Source organism: Malaclemys terrapin, chromosome 1, assembly GCF_027887155.1.
Source record: "Malaclemys terrapin pileata isolate rMalTer1 chromosome 1, rMalTer1.hap1, whole genome shotgun sequence".
Taxonomy (NCBI): domain Eukaryota; kingdom Metazoa; phylum Chordata; order Testudines; family Emydidae; genus Malaclemys; species Malaclemys terrapin.
The window spans coordinates 231,772,735-231,797,987 of NC_071505.1; the positions used below are offsets into that span (position 1 = coordinate 231,772,735).

A 25,253-nucleotide genomic window follows, 5' to 3' on the forward strand; every position below is an offset into this window, starting at 1 on the left:
CAGGAAGAGGCGTGGCCTTTCAAGATTTAAAGGGCCTGGGACTCCGGCCGCTGCAGAGCTCCAGGCCCTTTATATCACTGCGGGAGCCCTGCTGCCGCTCCCCCAGGGTGGCAGGGCTCAGGCTAGAGCTGGGGTAGCGGCTGCAGGGCTCTGGAGGCGATTTAAAGGGCCTGGGGCTCCAGCCGCTGTGGGGAGCCCCGGGCCCTTTAAATCACCGCCGGAGAAGCTGTACTGGCTTACTTTCACCTCTGCCAGCAGCAATAATAGGATGGTGACCCATGTCATTTATACTTATAAAAAGTTTATGAAAAAAATTGGGATTATTCTGGTTTGGCCTGTAGAAATTGGCTAAAATGATTATAGAATTCCCTATTTCAGCCTTGAGGACAGTAAATCTGTCCTTACTCTCAAACCTTGCACTTATATAAAAAGTTGAATGTTAATATTCTATTAGTATAGCAATGCCCCTCAGTTTAGAATTAAAGAAACTAAAAATTGAAAGGCCAACCCAATCTTTATTTTGTTTACAAGCTTCAAGTTCTGTCAGATGTGTCTTCTGGAGCGTAGCAATGTCAACATTCTCTTTTTTTAAGCATTGAATATATAGTTTTTCTTGTAATAGGGTTATTAAAACACTTTATCTTCCAGGAGACACATTTAATTATAGGAGCCATCATTGCTAAAATATACCAGATAAAATATAAAGTCACAGTGTGAAAAATGAGGAATTGCACATTCTCTTGAGAAGCATACAGTTCTTGCTTATCTAAGCTGCAAAAGTTACATAATCCAGTACATATTCACTGTACATGTCACTTCCCAGTACACATTCTACAGGAAAGGGAAGGAAATTCCTAGTATGGCAGGGTAACAGGAAGAGGGCAGAAAGCGGAATTAAATAAGTGAAAAAACAAAATGGAAAATAGAGTGGAGAGAGAAATACATGTTAGTACCTTACAATAAAAAAGGAGAATCTATTTAAACAGTCTAAAATATACATTTGACAGTGTGGGGTGGCTGGATCAGGTGAAATTTGGATATGCTCACAGCTCCTGGGACCCCAAACATTACAACTATAGTAATCACCTATATTACCAATAAAACCTTGATACATTAGTCAATAAGGAAGCACCATCTAATAAAGCAATGATATATACATAATTACTAATCAAATAATAGATAGTACATTGATGCGCCTTTCCCATGAGTATGTGTCTGGACCAGCCTGCCTGGGTGTGCAAAATTGCTCAGGGAATCAGCTGGGGCAATGGAGAGAGAGAGAAAGGCAGTGGAGCCTGGGGAGCTGAAGTGGGCATGGGAGGCTGGGGGAGGCAGCGGAGGCCAGTGGAAGTAAATCGATGATAACCCTTTAAGCCTTCAACCTCAATGAGAGAGAGAGAAAAAAAGAAGAGGACTAACATATCAGTATCAACTAGCATCCATCCACTTGTTTAGAACAGTCATATCAGATCTGAGCGAGCAATACATAAATTCCATAAGATCAGATCCTGGCATACATGTCGCTTCTTGTGACAGAGGAGTCTGTAGATTTTTTTTGAGATATTTTTCTGCCTTTTGAGGGGAACTGAATGATACTATCTTCTTGCCATTCTTAATATGGAGTGTTGCCAGGTATTTAATAATATACTTCAAGGCCATCTGCCTAGCCAATTGTTTCACTTGGTTAACAGCTGCCCTCACTGCAACCACATCATGGGCATAATCTTGAAAGAGCAGTATTTTAATTGCTGGTTCTCCCCATAACATCTCCTTTTTTGATCTGGATTTCTGCAATATAAGCTCCTTAGTGGTTAACTTCTAGAACTTCACAATCAATGTTCTAGGCCAATCTTCTGGAGCTGGCTTGGGGGCGAGGGCCCGGTGTGCTCATTCTATATCAAAACAAAAATTCTACTGGCAGATCCAACAACTTAGCAGTTTAGGGACAAATTCAGAGGGTTTACCTTTCTCGGTTACCTCAGGGATACCCACAATCCTGATCTTACATCATTGTGAGTGGCTTTCCAGATCAATTAGCTTGGTCTTAATAGTCTTGATATCATTACAGTTCTTCAGAACCTGTAATTACTGGTCGTTCTTCTTTGAAATCATCTTCCACTTCAGAAGTTCTGTGTTCAGCTTCTCCCATCAAGCTGATAGAGCCTGCACTCTAAATCTCAGTCATATTGATCTGTAGGGTGGAAACTGTAGATTTAATTTCAGCAGTATCTGCAGCCACCTGTTGTTGTACAAGCCAGCAGCCGTGTTCGGGCTTAGGCACCATTTTGTTTGTACAAGTCGGGGAGACAGATTTCCTCTGTCTTTTTGGATGTGGAGAGGAAGATGCAGAGCTAGAGGGCATCTTGTTGGTTTCAGTAGTCAGGCACAATATTCCTTGAGGTTGGATGGGGGTGGGAGAGAGAGGTGTTAGGGGATGATGTTTTGGGATACCCCATGGGTGCTTCAGAGCTCAAGCAACCTGCATCCACTTTGGTCACAGTGCCCTTTGGTGTCCCCAGGTACAAATTTTTAACACTAAGGGTAATTCAATCTCTTTTAAGCACTTAGATTGCTTATGAGGGAGGGAAGTACTATTATCCCCATTTTAAAGATGGAGAACAGAGGCACAGAGAGATTAAGTCACTTGCCGATGGTCACATGGGAAGTCTGAGGTAGAGCAGGGAACTGAACCCAGTCTCCAAAGTCCCAGGCTAGCACCATCTTGCCCATCCTTCCTCTCTTCCTCTAGTTCACCATTGGAACAACTTATCTCATGTGATCCATTCTCTGTCATTTGAAGTCTTTGCATCAAGATAGGAGGTCTTTCTAAAAAAGATTCTGCAGCTTATGGGCACAGTCACAATTCTGTGCTTGTATATGCAGGAGATCAGACTAGATGATTATAATGGTCTTAAAATCTGTGATTCACTTAAACACAAACAGCTTTGAACACATGCTTAAGTCCATCCCTATTCAACAAATCACGTAAGCATGTGCTTAAATGCCTTTGAAATCAAAGGTATGTCTACAATGAATCTGGGAGGTGTGATTCTGAGCTCAGGTGAACAGATTTGTGGTAGCTCAGCTTGAGCTACAAGGCTAAAAATAACAGCATGGGTGTTGCAGTACGGGTGGTGGCTCAGGCTTGCTGCCCAAGCTTAGACCCATAGGATTGGGTGGACTTGGGTGGCTAGCCTGAGATGGCACCAGTGCCACAAAGTCCACCCTGTTATTTTTAGAGTACTACCTCAAGCTGAGCTGGCATGAGTCTGCCCACCTATGCGGGGAATCACACCTCCCAGATGCAGTGTTGCTGTACTTTAGTGCTTTGCTGAATTGGGGCCTAAGACTTTGATTCAGGAAAGCATTTAAGCACATGCAAGTCCATCTCTGGTCAGTTATGCACTTAGACGTATGCTTAACTTTAAGCATGAAATGGCTTAGCACATGCTTAAAGTCAAGCACGTGTTTAAGGGTTTTCCTGAAAAAGAACTTTAGTGAACAGACTGTGCAAAATGTACTGTGTATGCACAGCATGATTTTTAATGGACCATAACTTGATAAACTCATTCTAATGTTCTGAGATACTTCTTCTTACTGAGGGCTATTTCTTTACAAATTGTTTAATACCTATAATCAGCTGTTCTGCTGATACTGAAGTTAAAAATAATGCATGAATTTTTTTAATAATGTGGCAAGGCAAGTGTATTTTCTACATGCCTTGTCCTAAAAAATTGTTGAAATGCTACTGCTCAACCTTAAAAAAAAAAAAAAAAAAAAAAAAAAAAAAAGTATGGGCAGAGACCAAACTTGGTAAATTCTAGCCTGAAAGGTACATGTGTTAGAAAGTTATATACCACGGTGAAGGGTTGTTAAAATGGAAAGGCTCATATAACTTTAACTGTAATTCAACTGTCTTAATGATTTGCTACTTTTAATATTGTTTTTAAAATATGTATTTTGAATGCAGTAGCCATTGCAGTATATTGTAAAATATAAGTATTAATTATGAAAGGCCAAGTTTTAACCTTTGTTCAACAGTTTGAAGTTTCCAACACAAGTGCTAACTTTTATAAATCATTTAAGGTTACAGGCAATTTAATCAAAGGTTAAGGAGCTGATTTCATTTTCTTATGTATACCGCAGGTTATGTGAGGTACTTAATCTTGATCCTAGACATGTGCTGATTGCAGAAGTTATCTTCACAAACATTGGAGGGACTGCCACAGCTGTCGGGGATCCACCAAATGTGATTATTGTTTCAAAACAGGAAGTGAGGAAGGCGGTATGTATTGTAATCCATTGTGTTACCTAAAAATAGGTACAGATGTGGGTTTATTCAGTAGTTTAGATCTTTTCTTCCCACAGAGATCCATAGAAGGAAACAAAATGCACCTATTCTCTTCAGCTATTTTAGTGCTATTGGGTAGAGCTGGGTGAAATTTTTCAAACCAGAAATGTGTTGAACGATGGCCTTATTTCAGAAACAATTTTGTCCCCTCCACATTTTTGATGTAATCCAAAAAGGAACTCGCCCACCATTTTGGGGGTATTTTTTTACCCCACCCCCCCTTTTCAGGGACAAAATGGAAAAAGGAAGGACGGGAAAAAAGGGCAGAGGCAGGTGAGAAAATGGGGAGCAGGAGAATTGAAATTGCTTGGGTTTTTAGTGAAGATTTCCCCCCAAAATTTCAAATAAACAAAAAAATCCTATAGAACAAAAGTGATTTTGAAATTTTTGAAATTTTTCACAAAAGAAGCTTTTACTATATTTCAGTCAGCTCTGCTGTTGGATAATGCAAACTATGAGACTGCTTTGTCAAGTATGGGATCTGGCACACAATTGCAAACCTCAGGTGTTGTCAATTATTGTGTAGTTTTATTGAAGACACAGAGAACAGGCGATCCCCCTCCCCCTCCCAGCATAGGCCTCAGCTTGCTGCTAGCCCCTACCCAGAGTGCAATGGCTTGAGAAGTTTTAACTTCCTACCCGAAGCTCCAGTATTAAGAATATAAGTTTCATTTTGCTGGCTAAGTGAAGTCAATGAGAAAAGTAATATGATCTATGGTATACTGACAGTAGGAGCTCTAGGCATCTGATCTTGGAACTTCTTTATTCACAGCTTCCCGTTGCACGCAGATGCCTTTTCCTTCCTTTGAGGGTGTGTAGAACCCCTGTTCTCAGGCTTTTAGATTTTGGGAAGAGTGGAGAGTCATGTGGCTCTTCTACACCTCCCATTATAGCTCCCTTTGTTGAGAAGGAGAAGTCCTTTTGACCTCCCACATTTGTTTTGTAAGTGGGGAGTCACAGCTCCTTAGCCCCACTTCATCATGCTCTTTTCTAACTCTCTCTCCTTCCTCTTTGGATGGGGAGAGATTACCTCTCTGCTCACTCTGATTACTATAGTCTTTTGGGAGGTGGGGAGACAGGTATATCCTCAGTTCACTCACTCTCTCTCTCTCTCTCTCTCTCTCAGGACCTTGGTGTTTTGAAACAATAGGATGAGGGTGTTCTCTTCAGTGGCTGAGGCCCCCATTGGCTCTAGCCCTGTGATGATGTAGGAGTCTGTGTGGGTGGATTGGTTGTTAATGACATTCATAATGTCTGCATCCATGGGATATGGCTCTAGGCTAGCCCCCTTGGCGTACCCAAGCCCTCCATGGAGTAGTGTAGAGCCATATCCCAGGATGCAGACACTATGAATGTCATTAACAACCACCCCACCCCACCCATGCAGACTCCTACATCATCACAGGGCCAGAGCAATAGGGAGCTCAGAGAGGGATTCTAAACAATATGAAAGGAACTGTCCCTTCCAGAGCTCCCTCTGGGATGGAGTGGTTCTGCCTACAGTAACCAACACTCTCTAGCCCATAGTTTATTTGGTAAAATTTTTTTTAAAATGTGTACATGATACTCTTTACTGTGGCCAAGCCTTATAAATCCAGAATAACTTTGCAAACATAAATAAAGAAATACCACATAGTATACAGCTTACAGTGTCAAAATAAACTTTGCAGAGTAGAGAGGGAATTTTTATATAAAGCTCTAACTTTAAATTGGTTGTGTATAGCTCTTAATTATCAATTATGTCCATATTGCTATACCAATAAGGTCTGTTCTAATTAACTGGATTGTTCTTAAGGGGAATAACAATGTACATTTTGAGAAACATCTTTCAAAGCCATAGTATTTAATAGATGAAGTTTACCTTCAAAAACATCTGAAATGTATTAGTAGAAAATCACAGTCTGGTCAGATAACTTCAGAGAGCCTGTGATGTTCCTGGTATTCATTGGGTGGTGATTGTGGTCGTTAAACTACACATGTGCAATTATTCAGGCCATCGACTATAGATGAGAGTAATTTGTATCTGTCATGAACTGCATTTTCTCTAATATTCAGAAAGTCTATAAAAGTTTAACATTATAACTGAGGAAAACATTTAAGCAACCAAATTCAAGGACAATAATGTTGTATTCTTTTTTGGATAGTATTTTGATAAATTTAGAAAGACCCAGGTTTCTAAATGCCTACTGTATGTGATATCTTAGCAAATTCTGCATTTATGACTCCAGCTTAAACAAAAATATTGAAAAACCATTCAAATACTTTCACTTTTTGGATTGTTTTTAAATCTATATCATATTAATGAAATTAAGACTTAGAGTAAATTAATGAGGGAAATCCCGCAAAGCCTTATGGGAGTAATCCTTATCCCTTTTTTAGTCTTGTTGTCTTTACTAAAACTGCAGTCAGCAGTCAATTATTATGTGAGTCAGGTGCATAGGATAAAGCCCAAGAATCTGCCTAAAAAGTTTAGAACTTGCATACTATATTTGTACCAAGTAAATGTTATCTTTTAATAAGTATTTTAATATAAAAAACCCAAAACATAGTAAGTTAAGCCACTTTCATGTAATGTTACTGAAACTTTTAAAATTAATATTTTATTTCTATATTTTCCAAAGAGCCCCTCCTTCCTCTGTTATCAGTAGCACGGACTGAGTGTTGTCACTGTAGAGACTTCTGAATTTTTCTCCTTGATATTTTCAATGAAATTCCTCTACCAGTTTTGTATTTCCCTTTGAGTCACTTCTGAGGGAATGATTAATGTCTCTATTGTCCAATCCACAGAGAGCTTACACAAGTACCCCAGCATATTTTTGATACTGTCTAAACAGTAACAATATTACAGCTTTGCAATCATCACTTTTTTCTCTCATGTGGAGATTGGTTAGGAAACCTCTGAGATGTTTATGGCTAACTTTTTATTTTATATTTGTGCAAATGGTGCATGAAAGTGAGAAACTCTCAGAATCCTCCTTGCCACTTTGGCTGTAAAAATACAGGCTCGTTCTGAACTGCGGTTGATTTCAATGGAGCTGCTCACATTCTTAAAATTACATGTCTAAGTGATTTGCTGCACAAGGATCACGTGTGTTTGTAGCTTAAAGTTTGTGGATGTAGCAGGAAGCAGAGCAGTTTAATAGATTAAGCATAGGGCCAGACACTTGTGAGTTAGATTCCTGGCTATGCCAGTAAGGGCATATCTGTACGAAGAGTTAGTGCACAGCAGGGTGCAGTGCAAGGTACTAGAGTATGCCTTGCACTAACTGTCCGTGTGGACCCTGCTGCTGGGCCCTAATTGTTCCCTCGGGTGCTTTCCATACTGCTGAAGGTCAGTGTGCACTAGGGAACTGTTAGTGCTCAGCAGCAGGGTTCACACAGAGAGTTAGTGAGTGGCACGCTGGAGTGATGTAGATTTACACGCTGGCTTGCTGCACACTAACTTGCTTTTTTGATGCATGATGTTAACAGGAGAGAGAGAATTAAAGTGAGAAAGAACGGAAGGGAGAGGATCCTGCACAAAAAATTTCCCCTTTCCTAGGTCTGAATCCATTGCCTTGTGCTTTGTGCAGCCATTTCAAAGTGGGCATAAAACACTAGAATTCTGATTTGGTAGCATTTTGAACTCACTCTGCACAGGTGTGAATGACTACACAAGGAGCAAGGGAATAGAGGGTCTGATCCTATGTATATGTGGGAGTGGAGGACACAGACAGTAAACAGAGAGAGGCCTTAAGGAAAGGTTGGGCAACAAAAATTCTCAGCATCTCCTAATGAGTTTATCAATTTATTAAATATATGATGAGATCCCTTGTTATGGCCATATAGCAAATCTTTCTTGTTTTGTGACCAAAAATAGGATAACATTATTAAATTAGTTCTAGAAAACAGAACATTTTTAATACTTTAAAAAAACTCAGTTCATTTTTATCTAGTTTGTCTGTTATGGTGTACTCATCACTGTAGTAGTATTTGAGACTATAGAACTTTCATAACGATGCATAACTTTATACAAAATGTATAGGTGTAGGGTCATCACAAAATTGTCATTCTTTGGATTCAAAAGATATCATTTACTGTGATGCATTATTTATTGGTTATAGGTTATGATAAAGTTAGCATCTGCGGTCTATAAATAAAACTTACTTGTAAACCTGCACCATTTATGACTGAAGCTCAAAAGAAAATACTTTGTATTAGACTCAAGTATCAGGGGGTAGCCATGTTAGTCTGTATCTACAAAAAACAACAAGAAGTCCGGTGGCACCGGACTTCTTGTTGTTTTTGTATTAGACTGTAAAAGTGTTTTAAGCAATACAGATTGTAAAATAGTGGACCATAAATTAAGGTGGCCACCTAATTCAGAGGAATGTTTTTGCTGAGTTATTGTATAATAGTTCTATAAAACTTCCAATTGCTTTATAAAACGTAGGATCTTTCCCTTATTTGCACCTTTGCAATAGTGGTTTCTTCTCAGAAAAATCTGAGTGATTGTGTGAACGCCATGCTGCTTAGTGCTGATGCGTAGTGGGGTGGTCACCCTGCTCCCGTTAGGAAGAGATTAAAAGCAGCCAAGGGAGGTGGTTGGGTAAACAGCCACATGTGTGGCCACACCCAATTAGGGTCCAGCTGACCCTGATAAAAGGGCAGGCTCAGGGAGTGATAGAACACTCTAGCTCTATTTGAGGAGCAGAGACTAGGCTGCCTGGGAGAGCAAGCAGGGTACCTGAGGCAGAGTAGGGCTGGGGAAGGGCAGGGAAAGCTGAGGAGCTTTGGCCTGGTGGGTCCCCAGGTTGAGGCCTTGCCAAAGGCCAGGGAAGGTACTAAGGAGGCAGCTGGGGCTGGAAAGGCAGCAGGTCCAACCCCCCTTGCCGATGATGAGTGGCCACTTCAGACTGAAGTTTGCCCCTGAGGGAAGGGGCTAGATGAGGACTGGCAGTGGGTCACTGAGGTGAGGTGGGCTTAAGGGTTTGGGGTTCCCTAGGGAGGGGAGACCCAGAGTGTTGGGGCACTGCTGTGGGGCAGCACCCTAAGGTAAGGGGCACCAGGGTCCGGGAGGAATGTAGGGCCTGAAGTGCTATAAGTGGTGGAGATCAGGAGAAAGCATGTACTGGTGGGAAAACACTGGCCAGCAGGAGGCGCGCCAAGGCTAGAACCGAGCTAATTCCCGGACAACCAGCAGGAGGCACCGCAGCAGTGAGTGCCTGCCGTGCTACATGATGTCATAAGCTATTTCTTCTCTCACGTTCAGGAGAAGCTATGGATCTTCATCATTGTCTAATTTAAATATTTTCTTTACTTAAATTTGTTCAGTCATTGTCGCTCCTCTTGCACATGGGAACAGGGTAGAATTCAGTCTCTCTGAGTTAGATGGGAGAGAGATCCGAAGCAGAGCTACAAGCAACAGACTTTTTTTAGGTTTTGAAGTAGTTTTATGTTAATATTCAATGACACAGCAAAAATATTTGACACCAAGACTTTAAAATCAGATTATTCTGGTTATTAACTTATATTTTGCAGTTCAAGTCAAGCCTGGTTTAGTAGTCAATATTTTTTCCTAAATTTATGGTCATGTAGCGATTAATTGTTAACACTATAAGAAAGAGGGGATTCCATGCTGCCGTATGGCAGGCGGCACGGGTTCTTCGAACACTAGCAGTTATTGAGTTAGTGACTGTTAAAATTAGTCCAGGATGGATGTACCAGTTACAAAGAGGGAAGTAGAGGAAGGTAAGATGATATTCAGAACTGTGTGTTTTAGGTCCAATATCATGTGACTCGCTAGCAACAGAAAATGAATGTTACCTTCTGTAATTCATGTAGCTAATGTATTTTGTAGACAGGGTTAAATGTGTAGACAGGGTTAATAACTTTGAAAATGTACTAGCTGGTTGTAGTCAATTTTAGGCCCATTAAAGGTATTAAACAGGAACACACTAGTGGTTAAAATGTGTTAGATGACACTTGTTTAATCACGGCCTCTTAGGCATGGCCATGGAGACTTTATTTTGGTTGTTTCTTGTTGCTCTTGAAATATAAAATAAAGGCCATTCTCAGTGAAAGCACAGTATTTGGTTGCTCCTTATGTAAGGAAAAAAACAAACTAAATTTTCAGTGATATCTTGCAATTATTTCTGCTCTTGGTCATTCAGAAGATATTAGACCATAAAACAATACCCAGGCCAGCAGTGCTGTTTTGGCACTGGTCCAAGGCTTAAGTCCTGGATTGTCATATTTAAGTGTAATTTTCTCTCTCTGCCTTAAAACTGAAGACTTTTTCTCAGAAAGTTTTATGTGCAAAGAAGTAAATTTCACACCTCCATAAGCAGTGAGAAGAAACATGTCAGATAACATGAAGATAGTGATATATTATTTCAGGAAAATAGCATGTTCCTGTATTTCACTATGAAATAGAAACATTTGTAGAAATTTGTGCTTAAATACAAGAACAGATGCCCATCTGCTTTCAGTTTTGGAGTTGCAGACAATAGAACCTGTAAGCTGTAATCACCCTAAAACAAAGCCTTAAGGATGCCTTCGCCATCTGGGAAAGTTGGGCTATTTTACAGAATCAGTAAGGCCCCAAGTTAAGGATATTTTCAGCACCACATAGCATTTGTCTGACACACTGAAACCTCTTAGATGAAAATTATTTCTAGTCTCTATTGTGCAAGTCAAAGCTATTTGAGCCAATTGTGTGAGAATAATATTTATGAAAATTCATGGAAACTTTGCAGTGTGCAGTAGACACATTAACCATTTAAATTGTGTTCAGAGATATAAATAATAAAAAAGCTAGAAGATAATTTTTCACTGACTTGTATGCCCAATATAATTATTTAGATGAGTAAGTGGTCTGAATGATGGCCCTGGCTACATAGAAGTGCAGGGGAGAAAGGGGATGTGATGTGCAAGGTATGTGACTGGTAGAGGATACAGGCTCCGTAGGGATGCTACATCCCCTTCCCATGCAGAGGGATGAGGAGGTGATGGGGAGTGGGTGGAGCCTTGAAACTACCCCCTTTTGCACCCATAGGTGCAACTATGCTACCATCTTGGGTTGCAGCGAGTAAACCCCTAGTGCAACATATTCCCTCCACAGAGCAGCAGAGGGATTTAGTGGGAGATTGTGACTCCCTATATCACAATCCCCATCTTGGGTTGCTCCAGGGGCAGTGCAACAATGCATTACTCCTATGTTGTGTTCTGAGGTGAAATCCAGACCAATGAAGGATTGTTATCACTTGCCCTGTAGTCCCAAGTGCTCTAAGTGCTCTGTTGCTGCAGCTCCCCTGTGGGAGCCTGGACTGCTCACACTCAGCAACAAGCATGCACTCTCTATCTGTATGCTGTGCAACCCTCATCGAGCACTCTGACATCAGCAGTTTGCCTCCTGTAGCAACACAGTCACTCCCTGGTTTCAATTAGTTTTGATTATACCTGGTGAAACGACCTCGATATACCCCCAGTCCCAATTTTTCCCCAAACTGTGTGCCCTGCAATGTCCAGCCCTTTCCTGGAACATTCAGAGGAATACTAAACTTGTTTGCTCCTCTAAAGAGGCAAAATGCACAGCTTATTAGTGTAACTGAAGTAAACAGTCACTTCAATTCAAACACAGCACTGGGTTGTTTTAGATTAAAACAAGTTTATTTAATTACAATGACATAGGTTTTAAGTGAAATTAAGTATAAGGGATAAAGACTGAAACGATTACAAACAAATAATACTCAAAATGTTTTCTAATGCTACGACTTTAACAAGCTATTGTCTAGGTATCAGGTAAGATTCTTACCACACACTTCTTCCAGCAAGATGACTGACCACCCCTCTCTCTGGCCAGGATCTCTTCGCAAGTTTCCTTTGTCATCTTAGGCGAAAGATAACTTGGGGTTCTTTGCCCCTCTCTTTCATAGCCCAGTGAACTTTTTACACGGATTCTTCTGGAGGTTACTGCACAAAATGAAGTTCATTCAAGCTGTGAGAAAGGAGACTGGGAGTCTGGTGGTGAAGGAAGCCCCATGCTGCTCTCTTCCTCCACGGGTGTTTGCTATAATGCAAATTGATCTGTTCCTGTCCCCTCCAATGCAAATGAATGGCTACTTGACATGTGATTGCCAGTAGACTCCAATGACACCTGTCTGGAAGTGTCAACTCATCCTTTGTCTGGGAGAAACCTGTTTACTCACTCCACGGACTTGTCTGGTAAACACATTTTAGTCCCACACATCCTTCACATTTGTACGATCTCATGGGCTTTTACCGTACATATAACACACAAGAATAGTAATAATCAGTGTGTTATTACTTTTTCAATGATACCTTACCTCAGGGGTTCTCAGCCTTTTTCTTTCTGAGGCCCCCCCAACATGCTATTTAAAAACTCCATGGCCCATCTGTGCCACAACAACTGTTTTTCTGCATATAAAAGCCAGGGCCAGTGTTGGGGAGTAGTGATCAGGGCAGTTTCCCGGGTTCCCCCACCATAGGGGGTCCAGCAAAGCTAAGTTGCTCAGACTTCAGCGACAGCCCTGGGTGGCAGGGCTCAGGGCCAGGGGCTTCAGCCCCATGCGGTGGGGCTTTGTCTTTCTGCCCTGGGCCTCAGCAAGTCTAATACCGGCCCTGCTTGGCAGACCACCTGAAACCAGCTTGTGGCCCCACCGCGGACCCTGGACCACGGCCTTACCTGACACACATCAGATCAAGTTTATGACATTAATGAATACACTGAACTGATCAGGCCAGTTGAAAATCTCTACTAGATTTTAGGGAGTCCCTTTTTCTCTAGCATTGGGATGTTCTTAGATTACACCCTAACATCGAGTTTTGTTGCCTGCAATTCCTCCACACCCATCTTCCTTCTGCTTATATCTTCAGAGAGGAGGTAGTATTCTTCTTCCTAAGAAATTCAGAGAATGTCAGTTGATTGCTGGGCAAATCTTGCTAAATTTAATCTTGCTTGTTTTTTCTGATATTACTTGGTATGAAAAGTAAAAAGTGTCCACAGTGTCGAAGGGAGCTTGGAGCATCAGACTTTATGCAAAGTATGAAGAAGATAGCAAATGAAACTAGCCAGTGGGGCTGGGTGTTGAATTGCCCGTCCTCTTCTCAAAAGATTTAAAGAATAAGCAGGGATGATGGGAGAAAGTTTTGGAGCTGAACAAAACCCCGAAATTCAGCCCAATTACTGAAACACTCTGCGCTGCTTGAGAAACAGCTGTGATGGAATACCAAGAAGATGCAAATAATTTTCCTGTGCTGATGTTGTGCACAAATCCTTACTTCTGAGACTTTTGTGTGTCAACTCTTGTGCCCTTGTGCCTAGTCTTGAATTTCAAAGAGTATAAATTGACACTGTCCCTTCAAAATAAGTATCTGTATGCACAGCCCCATCTCAGTTCAATTTCTTTCAGCTGTCAATCAAACTTGAGAGCTGCTTATCAACTTCAGCATTTTATTTTTTTTCCTGATTGCTATGCTTTTCTTTTTCACATAGGAATTTAATTTTGAGGGTTTCATATAAAGGTATTTCTTGTACTGTGTTTTTCTGTTGAGAAGTTTCTGCATTGTTAACAATTGATAACAAAACTTTTCAGCACTAGTGCAGACATCCAAAACCTAGAGATGTAAGAAACTTTGTAAATCAAAGTCTAAGGCCTGGGCTCTGAGGTACCATATTCTTTATCTTTGCCATGTTCCCATAACACATGACTCTGGTCTAGTCCAATCATCAGAAATAAAGGTGTTTTCTGTGCGTTTTAGGTCCCCCTTTCTCCTTTTCATTTTAAAAGTAGCAAATAATCTAAGTGCCTTTAACTCTGACTCTCTCTTTCGAGAACTCCTATCAACAGGATCCACCTTAGTGCTGTCTTTCTTTGCACTGAGATAGATAAATTGCTGTCAGTGCTATGAAAAGTCTCAAGTACATTACATTCTGAGAGTCTGTTGAAAACTGAAAGAATTGGACTTATTCCAGTAGCTCTTGGTTAGCTATATTCTGATCATCTCTCCTGTTTTACTCCTCATCCAACTGTGTCCCAGTCCTTGTATTATCCTGGGAATGAGGATTATTGGTTTGTGCAGCATCAAAGTGCAGACAAGTCAATCCCAGGCATACTCCTGCATCTCTTCAGATTATATAGGAAACCTGCAAACCTTCTAGATTAGACTGTGTAGAACCAATTACTGCTTCTTCATATCTCTTGAATCATGGTTCACGTGGCAGCATTTTCTGTCTTCTTTTGTGGTCCATATCTTTAAAGAAAGAGGCCCTTATGCAAACATTTGGGTAGTTAGGCTCATTTTCATGCAAAATGTCTGTAATTATGTAAATATATGCAGGACAATATGTCTGTTTTTGTGAGCGGATGTTGAAAAATCTGGCCCTGTAAGTCTTTGTTTGCTCACATGACTCTTGGTAGATCTCTTAAAAGTTTGTAGATTGATTCCTTCATAATGTTCTCTCCTTCAACTTTGAAACTTAATTTGATGCCTGCTAAGTATCCAGACGAGCCTTTATGAGCATTTACAGGATTGATTTATACAATCTGTTCTGAAAAGATGGAAGGGGTTGCGTGGGAGGGCCTCTGTCTTGTTTGCTCTGGATGTTTCCACATCATATATATTTGAACTGAGAGCTTTCCACACAGATGCTCTCAATAGGGAGTATGGTGCAGCCTTACAGTGTGTATTTCAGGTTGCAAGTCCAAGCTGTCTTAGAATTCAGGATGTAAACAGCCCCTGATTCTGCATGGAAATGTTATTACTATGTATTATTTGCATTACAACAGCAGCGAGATGCTTTAACTGAGGCTGAGGAACAGAAAGATTAAATGACTTCACACAGCGAGTCTGTGGGAGAGATGGGAATTGAACCCAGATCTCTTGCGTGGTAGTCCAGTGCCTTAATAAGTAATATTAAAAAAAAAAACTTCCTCCCAAATCTGGCTTTGTGGGGATTCCCTGTTGAGAGAACTCTTGTTGTGGATACCTGAGGGAACCTTGATATCAATATATCTCTAATATCTAGAGTTGAAACTCTTTGTCATTAGGGCCTTTATTAAAATGAAAGCAATATAATATAAATAGGGGACAAATCTTGATTTTTTTTTTTTGGTAAGAAATAATGGGGGAGGTTTTCAAAAGCACACTGCATTAGCTCAACTCTCCTTCCATTTAACTCAATGGAGTTTTACCTTTGACTTTAATGGGAGCAGAGCTAGATCAACACTAAGCACTTTGGAAAATTCCACCCCAAATATCGAACATTGCATTATATATTTGAATTCTGCTTTTGACCCTGTTCCAAGCCTCCGTCATACAGGAAGTATAAAGGAACTCAAACAAATACTAAATTGAAGAAAAAATATTGCAAAATGTGTTCTAATTGCTAGAGAATGTTTTTGTTGTAATAGCATATTGCAGAATTTGGGACAGGTCTTGGTTTGAGTAAAATGGATGCAAAAACTCATATTGTCATCATTGGAGCCAGGAACTGGTAATTAGTGTGTAAATATATAAGAACTATTTTGATACACTGAAATTTAATGGAATATTTTTGCATTGGTTTGGTTGGCATGAAATTTATTTAATAATAATTTCCCTGAGACTGGGGAAGCATAAAATATGCTATGCTTGGAAATTACCTATTGCCTACTTTGTTACGTGTATATAATCACTGAATTGTAAAGTACATAATGACAAATACTTTTTCAGGTAATGTAGGAAAATAACTGATCTGTAATTTATAATTGCATTTTTACTCCTAGGGATTGGATTTTGCAGCATTTACAGGACATATGTTTGTTGGAATTTGTCTTGTTCTTCTGGTCTCCTTTCCTTTCCTCAGACTCCTTTACTGGAACAAAAAACTTTACAACAAGGAGCCAAGTGAGATTGTTGGTGAGTTAGAGCATGAAATCATATTTTTATAGCCATTGAGTTGGATAATGTTTAAAATTAAATGAATGCCGTGTACCATAATGTTGTGTGTATGAAAACAGATTGGTGCACACAGCCTCATTCTATCTCTGAATGTTAGTATTTTACTAATAGTTTGGTTTTGGTTGTTTTTTATTTTGCAAGTAATGATTTTCCTGACACTACTGCTTTTAGTTATTTGTTAAGATTTATGTACATACTGAAGGTGTGCAGCAAACTATATGAAATATATAACCACAGTAAATAAACATTATGCTAATTACATCACCTGAACCTAATGAAGCATTTTTCATTGTGCTGAGAGGCGTAATTGAAATAGACTTATCAGCAATTTAAAAATCATTGTTGTGTGTTTTGTTTTTCATTTGGGTCATTATGGTTGTAGGAGGTGTGACCATGGGAAGAATTCTAAGATAATCTAAACGACTCAGAATAACATTTGTGCAGAATTCTCACTCGTGGCCTTTTGTTCTACAAGTTCCTTGGAACTTCCCAAGGTCTAAAGGTTTTTGGTCCCTAAAGCAGCTGTCATGGGTTGGGGCATGAGCTTTCCATTTGCCATCCTCCCACTGGTAGTTGCACCAGATAGCTGTCTAAATGCTGCTTTTGGAAGTTTCCAAATAGTTCTTTCTTGTCTGCAGTTAGAGAAATAGTTTACTGTAGGAGCTTTGTCTCCAGCTTTCTGTTGTGGCTCTTCATCCCAAAACAGACAGGAATTGGAAAGACTATCTTCTTCTGGTGTGGCCATTCCTCTCTGCCAATCAGGTCCAGTCCTTTTAATTGGTCTTTTAGTTTGCTGACCTTATGGACTTTTGTTTCAGTATTTTCAAATCCTTAGTCATTGCTCTGAGGCTTTAATTTGACTACTGGAATCCCCTCTCCAGTAGAGTTGCTGTGCCCTGGCACCAGCTGGTGAAGAAGGTGTTACAGACCTGTCTCAGTTAGCCCTGTCTGAACAAGGTTGAGTAATAAGTGCTCCTCAGTAATGATGGTGATTGCTCACCTTCTCCTGCAAGAACTTAGTAGTCTGGACAACCATGGTCAAAGCAAAGGAAGGCTGAGCATATGGCATCCCCCCCCCCCCGAACCCTGTACTTCAGTGCTGGGATACAAAGGTAGGAGGCAATCTTTTGAGTGATAGCCAAAGTACAGGTTGAGCTTTAGGAATAGGTGTCTGTCCTGGTCAGATCCTTTCTGCAGTAACTTAAAAGGTAAGTGCATGAGGGTGTTGATTTGTCCTGTCATCAGATGTGGGCAGCACTTGATGTAGTTGATACTGTAATGAGATCTGCTGTCTTGGTAGTGACTCCCACCAGGGGTGGGTGGCTGTAGTCTCCTCCCTGGAGATTGAGGGAAAAACCTAATGACTTGCCTTATCAATGAGAGACCTTGTTTTGGGCTTGTTTTGAGCTTGTATCCTGTCCCTTAGGCCCTCTACTCAAGGGAGGGAAGGAAAAGGTTCTACCACTTAGAAAGGTGGCTTGTGCCTTGGCACTTGATTTCAAGGGAGGCCAATACCCATTTTGCCCAGGATACTCATTCACAGCAGCAGAAGCCAATGGCTTTTCAGTATGTACCAAAAACCTTTTTGGTGTGTTCTAGGGGATATAGGAGAGATAAGGTGAGGTAATATCTTTTATTGTTGAGAGAGATACACTTTCAAGCTTACACAGCTTGTCTTTCTCACCAACAGAAGTTGGTCCAATAAAATATATTCTTTCACTCACCTTGTCTCTCTAATATCCTGGGACCAGCATTGCTACAAAAACACTGCATACAACTAGGGCAGATAGGCAGCCAACTACTTTCCGTAGCTTGCCAGGACATCCCCGTCAGAGCAGATTTAAGATCCTTTTACCCTGAGGTGTGCCCTTGTCCCCCTGTACATGAGAGTCCTAGGAATTGCTCTGTGGGACTGCAAAAATCAAGTTTTCAAAAATTATCAAGATTTTTCCCCACCTCTGGGTATCAGGAAGAGATGTTGCAGGAAATCTATTCCTAATGTCCAAAAAAGCTATTAAGCTTGTGCTTCTAGGCAAGAAAGGAAAGGATATTATATCCTGATAGTAAAAAAGAAAGAAGCATCTGGCAACACCTTAGGGAGCAGGGAACTGAATCAATATTTACCCCCCAAATAGTTACTGGTTACCATGGGAGCCTTCAGTGATCTTTTAGAAGAAATTATCTGGCTAGGTGTTCTGCAGCTGCCTACTTAAGGATATTCAAAAATAAAGGAAGATTTGCCATAGGGGGACTACACTACTAATTTTGAGTCTTGCCTTTTGGGCATGCCTCAGTGCTGCATCTTTTCATGAAATGGTTGGTGATAGTCATAGCTTACCCTACTCACCGTGGGAGTGGAGGGTTCAGCTTCCTTGGCTGATCAAAGACACCAGTGGGGTGAGAGAGTCACTAAGTTGAACTGATAATTTACCCAATTCCCAACTTGTTCTGAGTAGACAATTGAAGTATATAGGATAGGTGGGCTGAGACCTCCATTATTACTGCTGTTAGGGAGGATCCAGAACTCCTAAGAGTGTAGGAAGTTCCCGTCTGTCTTGCACAAGGCCCAAGAATAAGAATCCTGCATGGATGAGCTCTTCAGAGAAAAATAATTACAAGGTGAGTAATTATCTCTTTTTATGGAGTGGAGAGTGAAGCCCCATAACTTTAAAATCCATTGTAATTTTGTATAATTATAAAAGATTATTACCTTTCTTTGCCTACTGGGAGTATATTATTATAATCTTTGGTATCCAGCAATTTTTTCATAACCTACCTGTTTGTTATTTGAAATGAAATTAGTTCACTTTAATGAATTTCTTTTCTAATTAAAGTGATAGCTTTCATGGATATTTTATTGTATAATTGGAGTTGTTATACAATAATATTTTGTTTAAAGTGCCATTCTGCAAGGAGTCCCTGTGACAGGGTGTACTGGGCCCGTTGAGGTCCCCTGCTGGAGGCCTTGTGGTCCTACCACATCCTGCCCTAGAAAAGGAGCAGTAAAGGTGAGTCCGCCAGGCCTGCCTAGAAAGGCTGCAGGGAAGAAGCCAATCAGAGCCCAGCAGGCTCAGTTAAAAGGAGCTGCAAAGTCTGAGCAGGTCAGTTGCTGTCTGGGACCAGAAGAGTGAGGAAGGACTGCAATGTTGTGAAATTCTCCATGCGAGGAGGCTGGGGAGAGACCCTGCTCAAGTAGGAACAGACAGAAAACCCGAGGACTGTAACTGTAACGTGACTTGGGTGAAGGTGATGGGACAGAGTGGGAAGCAGCCCAGGGAATGCAGTAGCAGCCACCATTAAGGAAAGCAGCATGTGGCCGATATTTGTAGGGTCCCTAGATTGGGACCTGGAGTAGTGGGTGGGCCTGGCTCTCCCCACTGGTGAAGTAGCCAAAGCCCTGAGAAGGGGACACATTTTATGTAGAAGCCCAAGCACAGGGCTGGAATAGAAGCCCAAGGACAGGGCTGAAGACCCTGCAGAGGGCCATCCATTTGTTGAACTTTACCAGTGGAAGGAGACTGAAGTGAAGGAGTGACCTGCTGGAGCATTGGGGCAATAAGAAGGTGAAGAATCTCCAGGGAGAAAGCCCTGGGGACACTGCTCTATATCAGGGCAGGCACAGACTTAAAGCTAGCCCAGAAGGAGATGAGGTCTGAGCCCAGAGACAGGGCTAAAGACTTGAACAAAGGCACAGGGATAGGCCCTGTTGGACCTTTTACCCTGGAAGGGGTTCATCCATTTTAGACTTGGTGTGACCTAGCCATATTTAGATCATATTTACCCCTAAAACAGTGAAGTTATTTTTGTAATACTTTCTTTAATAGAAAATTGTCTTTTTATGGTTTTAACTTTTACATTGTGTTTGAGTGTTTGAAAGAAATCAGTTGTGTATAGTCACATTACTGATTAACGTGAATAGTACATTCATTCATGAATATTATATTTAGCCAATAAAGTGTTGTAAAGCTTTAAGAAACTGGCATATTTTGCCTCAAATTAGCCTCCTTATTTATAATCCCTGTTACTCTCAGCCTAGTATATTCAGAAATTATAATCAGTGTTACTGTGTGCTTTCCCCATAATCAGCAGCTACTCTATCTCTGAGAAGCTAATCAGTAGCTGCTCAATTAAATCAAATGCTAAAGCACTATTTCTACTGAAATTTTCTGTGAAATGGGAAGAGAAGGTGATAAGCACAGATTTCATTAAAAGGTAGCTGCAGTAATTTGGGTTTGGAGAAGCAACAGAATATGTTCAAGATGTCTTAATGAGTCCTTTCCATCTCTAATTGCCATGATTCTGCGATAACTTGAAATGTATTGTTTGAAGCAGCACTTTTAATCAACTAAATATCTGCCATTTTACTCTCTGATTAGCAATCAAACAGTCTTTGAAGTTATAGGAAATGGCACTGATATGCTGTTCTCCCCTGATTTTTATTGTCTGTTATGTACTTTAAGTATCTTCTGTTGTTTTTGGCTACTTAGATTAGGCAGCTCTGAGTGGGGTACTAAAAGCAGATTGACTTTGATTTTAAGAAGAGGTAATTCTGTTTATTTGAGGAGAATAGTGACATTTTATTTTCAGCATTAAGCATTACCTGTCACTTTAAATCCTGGCATCAGTTGAGGGCTGTAAAACCCAAGCAAGCTTGTGCTCTTCCCATAATATGGCTTACCTCCTGTGGCTTGCTAATCTTGAAACAGACATAATGACACACACACACACACACACACACACACACACAAAGAGAGAGAAACAAACATAAATAGAAACAAACAAATAGAACTTTACTATCTCTGTCATGGTTACAAAATGAACAGCAGCTTAGATCCCTGTTAGCACTTTGTGAGTGCACCCCTTGGGTGATATGCTTGGCTTTCTGCACCTCACTGTGGGCGGAACCATGCGGTCCAACCACGCGGTCCAACCACGCTTAGACTGGGTCTCTGGGCTGCAACCCCCCTGTTTACCAGTTGTGTTAATGTGACAGGCCTAACTAGGTGTTGTATCTGTCAGTCCATTCCCTCCAGGGACCTGTGGCCAGCAGGGTGGTTAAAGTGACTCAAAAATGGCTTCTTCAAAACAAAGCATTATTTATTGTTTCCCCAAAGGTACCAAGCACATAGAGCAAAGGGTAAAAACAGTAAAGGTTTATATACACATGTCCCCTTTTACTTAATCTTTAATCAGTCCTTAAAAGCTTTTGTGCATTGCAATCAGCCCAGTTACCTCCACCAAACTGCCCCTGTTGGTTTCTGCCTCTCTCTGTCTCCTTACCAGCCAGTCAGCTTTCCACTGACACTCTGGTCACTCAGGGTATGTCTACACTGCAATTAAAAACCTGTGGCTGGCCCGTGCCAGCTGACTTGGGTTCGGGATAAGGAGCTGTTTAACTGTGGTATAAACGCATGGTCTGGAGTCTGGGCTCTAGGACCCTGCAAAGTGGGAGCGGCCCAGAGCTTGGCTGCAGCCTGAGTCTGAACATCTACACAGCAATTAAACAGCCCCTTAGCCCAAGCCCGGTGAGTCTTGATTAGCTGGCATGGACCAGCCATGGGTGTCTAATTGAAGTGTAGGCATACCTTCAGTCAATCCCCACCCTTTTCTAGGCCTGGTGTTCTCAAATGTTTAGAATCCTCTTTATCCTAGTGTTGCCGGCACAGAGTGCCCGAGGACAGCAACAGCGGGGTCCGTTGCCCAGTGTGCTTCGTGCCAATGAACACACCAGGGCGGAGAAGCAATCAAAGTTTGAGATCTCAAAGTGGTGCAAGGAGACAGGCACATCTCAAATCAAGCACACCAACACAAGCAGCCTTTAGCTTTTATACAGTTTGAAACAAGCCTTTCCCTTCTTCCCCCATCCTTTCTCACCCCTCTCCTCCATTCCCACCTCTCCCCCTTTCTCCCTCTGGCTACATTACACGACCTTGACTGTGCAGCTTGTTCTCACTGTTTCTTTCTGCAAGTAATCTTGTCCTTTAGCTGGAAACATGTAGGTTTCCCTTATCACTACTGCTTCCCAGCTGCTGGCCTGTGAGGTTAGTAAAGTTTAACATGCAGGGGCTTTGATTCACTTTGGCTTAGAGTGGGGCGGCTTCATCGACCCTCGGGTCTTCCAAGCCCCCGAGTTACCTAGGGTGATGCCTGGTGACACCAACACTAGCCTTAGCCTGGGGAAGAGTAAACCATTCTCTTGTCTGGAGCCCGGTAGAGGATATTGCCCAATAAACATCTTCCCCATGGTTTTCTCCAGGACTATTGTTGTCATTGTTTTACCTTTCCTGCTTGGTTTCTTTAACCATCCCTTTTTATAGAATTCCATTGCTAGTAACCTGTCAAACAAACTTACAGAGGCAAATTCATCACCAATATCACAGATATTTCCCAGTTTGTTAGGATCCCTAGCAGGTGTGGGGGAAGGCGGGAGGCAAAATGTATTGTAGAAACATGTGAAAAGAATGTGGCATTCCCCATGTTGAAGAAACATGTTCTATACCCTAATAAGGTACTGAAGAAAAAGATGAAAATATATACAACCTAAATGAAGTGCCTGTGCATTTCCCCGAAACTTGGGTATTCTAAGAACAAAGGACCACGTACAAAAAGTTCAGGGCAAGAGTTCAGAAACAGCCTACAAAAAAGGCATTTGAATAGCTCAGGATGAATAAGAGAGCTCTTTACCCTGTTTCAATTTGTCACTTGGGACCTGGCTTCTTTAATCTATCTTTCTTTAGTGGAGAAGAATTAAAGGAATTTCACACTCACCTAAGAAAGAAATAGGATTAGATGGTGTGGTCAGAGAGTGGGAAAGAGATGTTCCCTAAAAGACTATGAATGGAGGAAACAGTGGTATATGCCTGTAGGAGAAAATAATATTGTTATTCCTCTCAAATAGACAGAATTTTTTGTTGTAAAATGAAAGGCCTGTCTTAAAATCATTGTTATTCCCTTGAGGATTAATGACACATTTTTCCCCATTGAGAAGTACTGCCTTCTACCAGAGGCTTACAGCTACTTAGCTGCTAGTGTTCAGATCTCAGGATTTATGAAGTTCTTTATCACCAAGGCGGTGGGTTATATACAATATTGTGGAGCTGTCACTCCCCTTAATGACTGCTGTAGACAGGCTTTCCTCTACGAGAACCCATAATTTGGGGAGATATAGCCCTCCAATTTTTCTGTGTTGTTTGATCCAAGTTCTGACAGTATCACTCACTCAAGAAAATAACTATTAAATCAAGAGTGTCAGATGCCAGTTGTGGGGCCACGTGCTGTCCAATTGATGTATTTATCCAGCACGCGTGTCAATTTAACAATATACTGTAGTCTAGCCCACTAGCCACAGAGGAAACAGTGCTGCAGTGGCGTATCACTTTGCACACAGAGCCAGGAGAGCACAAGGGAATTGTCTAGGATCGTGTGATTGTAGTCATGTGTAAAGAATTTGGTATAAAGAGAAAGTGATGTAATCTGCCTCAGCATGAAGTGCAGAGGCATAGAAATAGACTGGTGTGCTAGTCTGTCTCTCTCCCCTATGTGAAGTGCTACTGCTGTCTCTGCAGACATCAGAAAAAGGGTGAAATGGGAGAGGAGAAAAAAGGCACAAAACCTGGAGATTGAAAAGTATCAAAATGTAGAAAACAAAAAGAGAGAAAGTAATGGGGGAGACAGAAAAGAGAGAGGGAGGGACAATACAGCTACCGAAACAGGAGAGAAGAAAAGACAAACTGAAAATCTTATTTAGTCCTCACTGAGCAATACATTTGACACCTGTGTGTTAAGTATAGAGCCTCCCATTATTTTAGTTGTGGTGTTATGGCAAAAATATCATTGTACTGTACATCATTTGTAGAATACAGAATGTTGTCAACTTTGTACTGTAATTGTAGAAGAATACATGCAGTCTTTCTATGGTCAAATTAAAATGTTGTTTTAATACTTTTTTCCCTTGAACTTGTATTTTATTTTTTCTTACTCCTAAACCATCTAACTATCCTCTTGCATTCCATTCCTTCTAGTATGTTGTATAGGAATTCCATACTAATTAAAATTGAGGTGGTTTAGAGGTTTCAAAGTTCACACCTTCCTGAGTGCCACAGAGACAAGCTTCTGCATCCTTTCTCTGCAGGAAGGCTTAGAGGGAATTGTGGGCCAGGGAGGGGGCATGGTCAGTGGTAGCTGTCTGTTGCCTGGGTCCTCTGTATAGTAGAAATACAGCATCTCTGTTTAATTCTGTGTTCCATTCTCCTGAGTAAGGGGTCAACGCTTTAGGCTCTTAAGGTCTGATGAATAGTCCATTGAAGGCAATGGAAATCTTTTAATTGACTTCAATGGATTTTGGGTCAAGCCTTTAGGAAATTGGACATGTGGTGTTAGATGTCAAAGAGAAATTTTAGGGATCTATCATTAGATAACAGACATTCACAAAAGACATTTTTTGTTTTTAATTTGTCCCAGCATTTCTGCCTATCAGTTTACTCTCTCTAAAGAGGATATTTGGATAGCTACAATAGCAGATTTACCTTGAACATTACATTTCTGATGGTAAAAATATCAAGTTGCTCTCTCTTTCACTTGCAAAGGTACCCATAAAAATATAAACCAATGTAAATATCTATAAACCTATCACTAGGGTTGTAACCTGGATAGTGATTTTTTTGCTAAAGCTCACAGGTTATTCATGCTTCCTCAGAGCCCCCAGAAAACTGAGATTCCCTGTTTTCAGTGACACTTAGTTATCTGATTTATTTATAAAAATTGAGATGGTATTAAAGCTTACTCATGCTAAAGCACAGTGGGGTGTTATCACAGGGGACAAGAGTTAGAAGTATTTTTCGGGAGAACAGGCCAAATGTGGGTTTTGGTTTTTTTTAATGTGGTTGAGAGTGGACTGGTGGCAGTGTTCTACAGGCCTGGCAAAAAAAAAAAAAGTCTAGCTTTTTATGGTATCAGTGAA

The 25,253-nt window shown here is 40.9% G+C and overlaps 1 protein-coding gene across 1 annotated transcript in view; it reads left to right on the forward strand.

Annotated features, from left to right (window-relative positions):
* The window catches only part of OCA2 (OCA2 melanosomal transmembrane protein), a 344,911-nt gene that overhangs the window by 177,720 nt on the left and 141,938 nt on the right, over positions 1 to 25,253 (forward strand). Inside the window, exons 14-15 of the mRNA XM_054016529.1 lie at positions 4,147 to 4,285; positions 16,120 to 16,252. Of these exons, the coding sequence (XP_053872504.1) occupies positions 4,147 to 4,285; positions 16,120 to 16,252 (272 nt within the window). The remainder of the gene's footprint in view (positions 1 to 4,146; positions 4,286 to 16,119; positions 16,253 to 25,253) is intronic.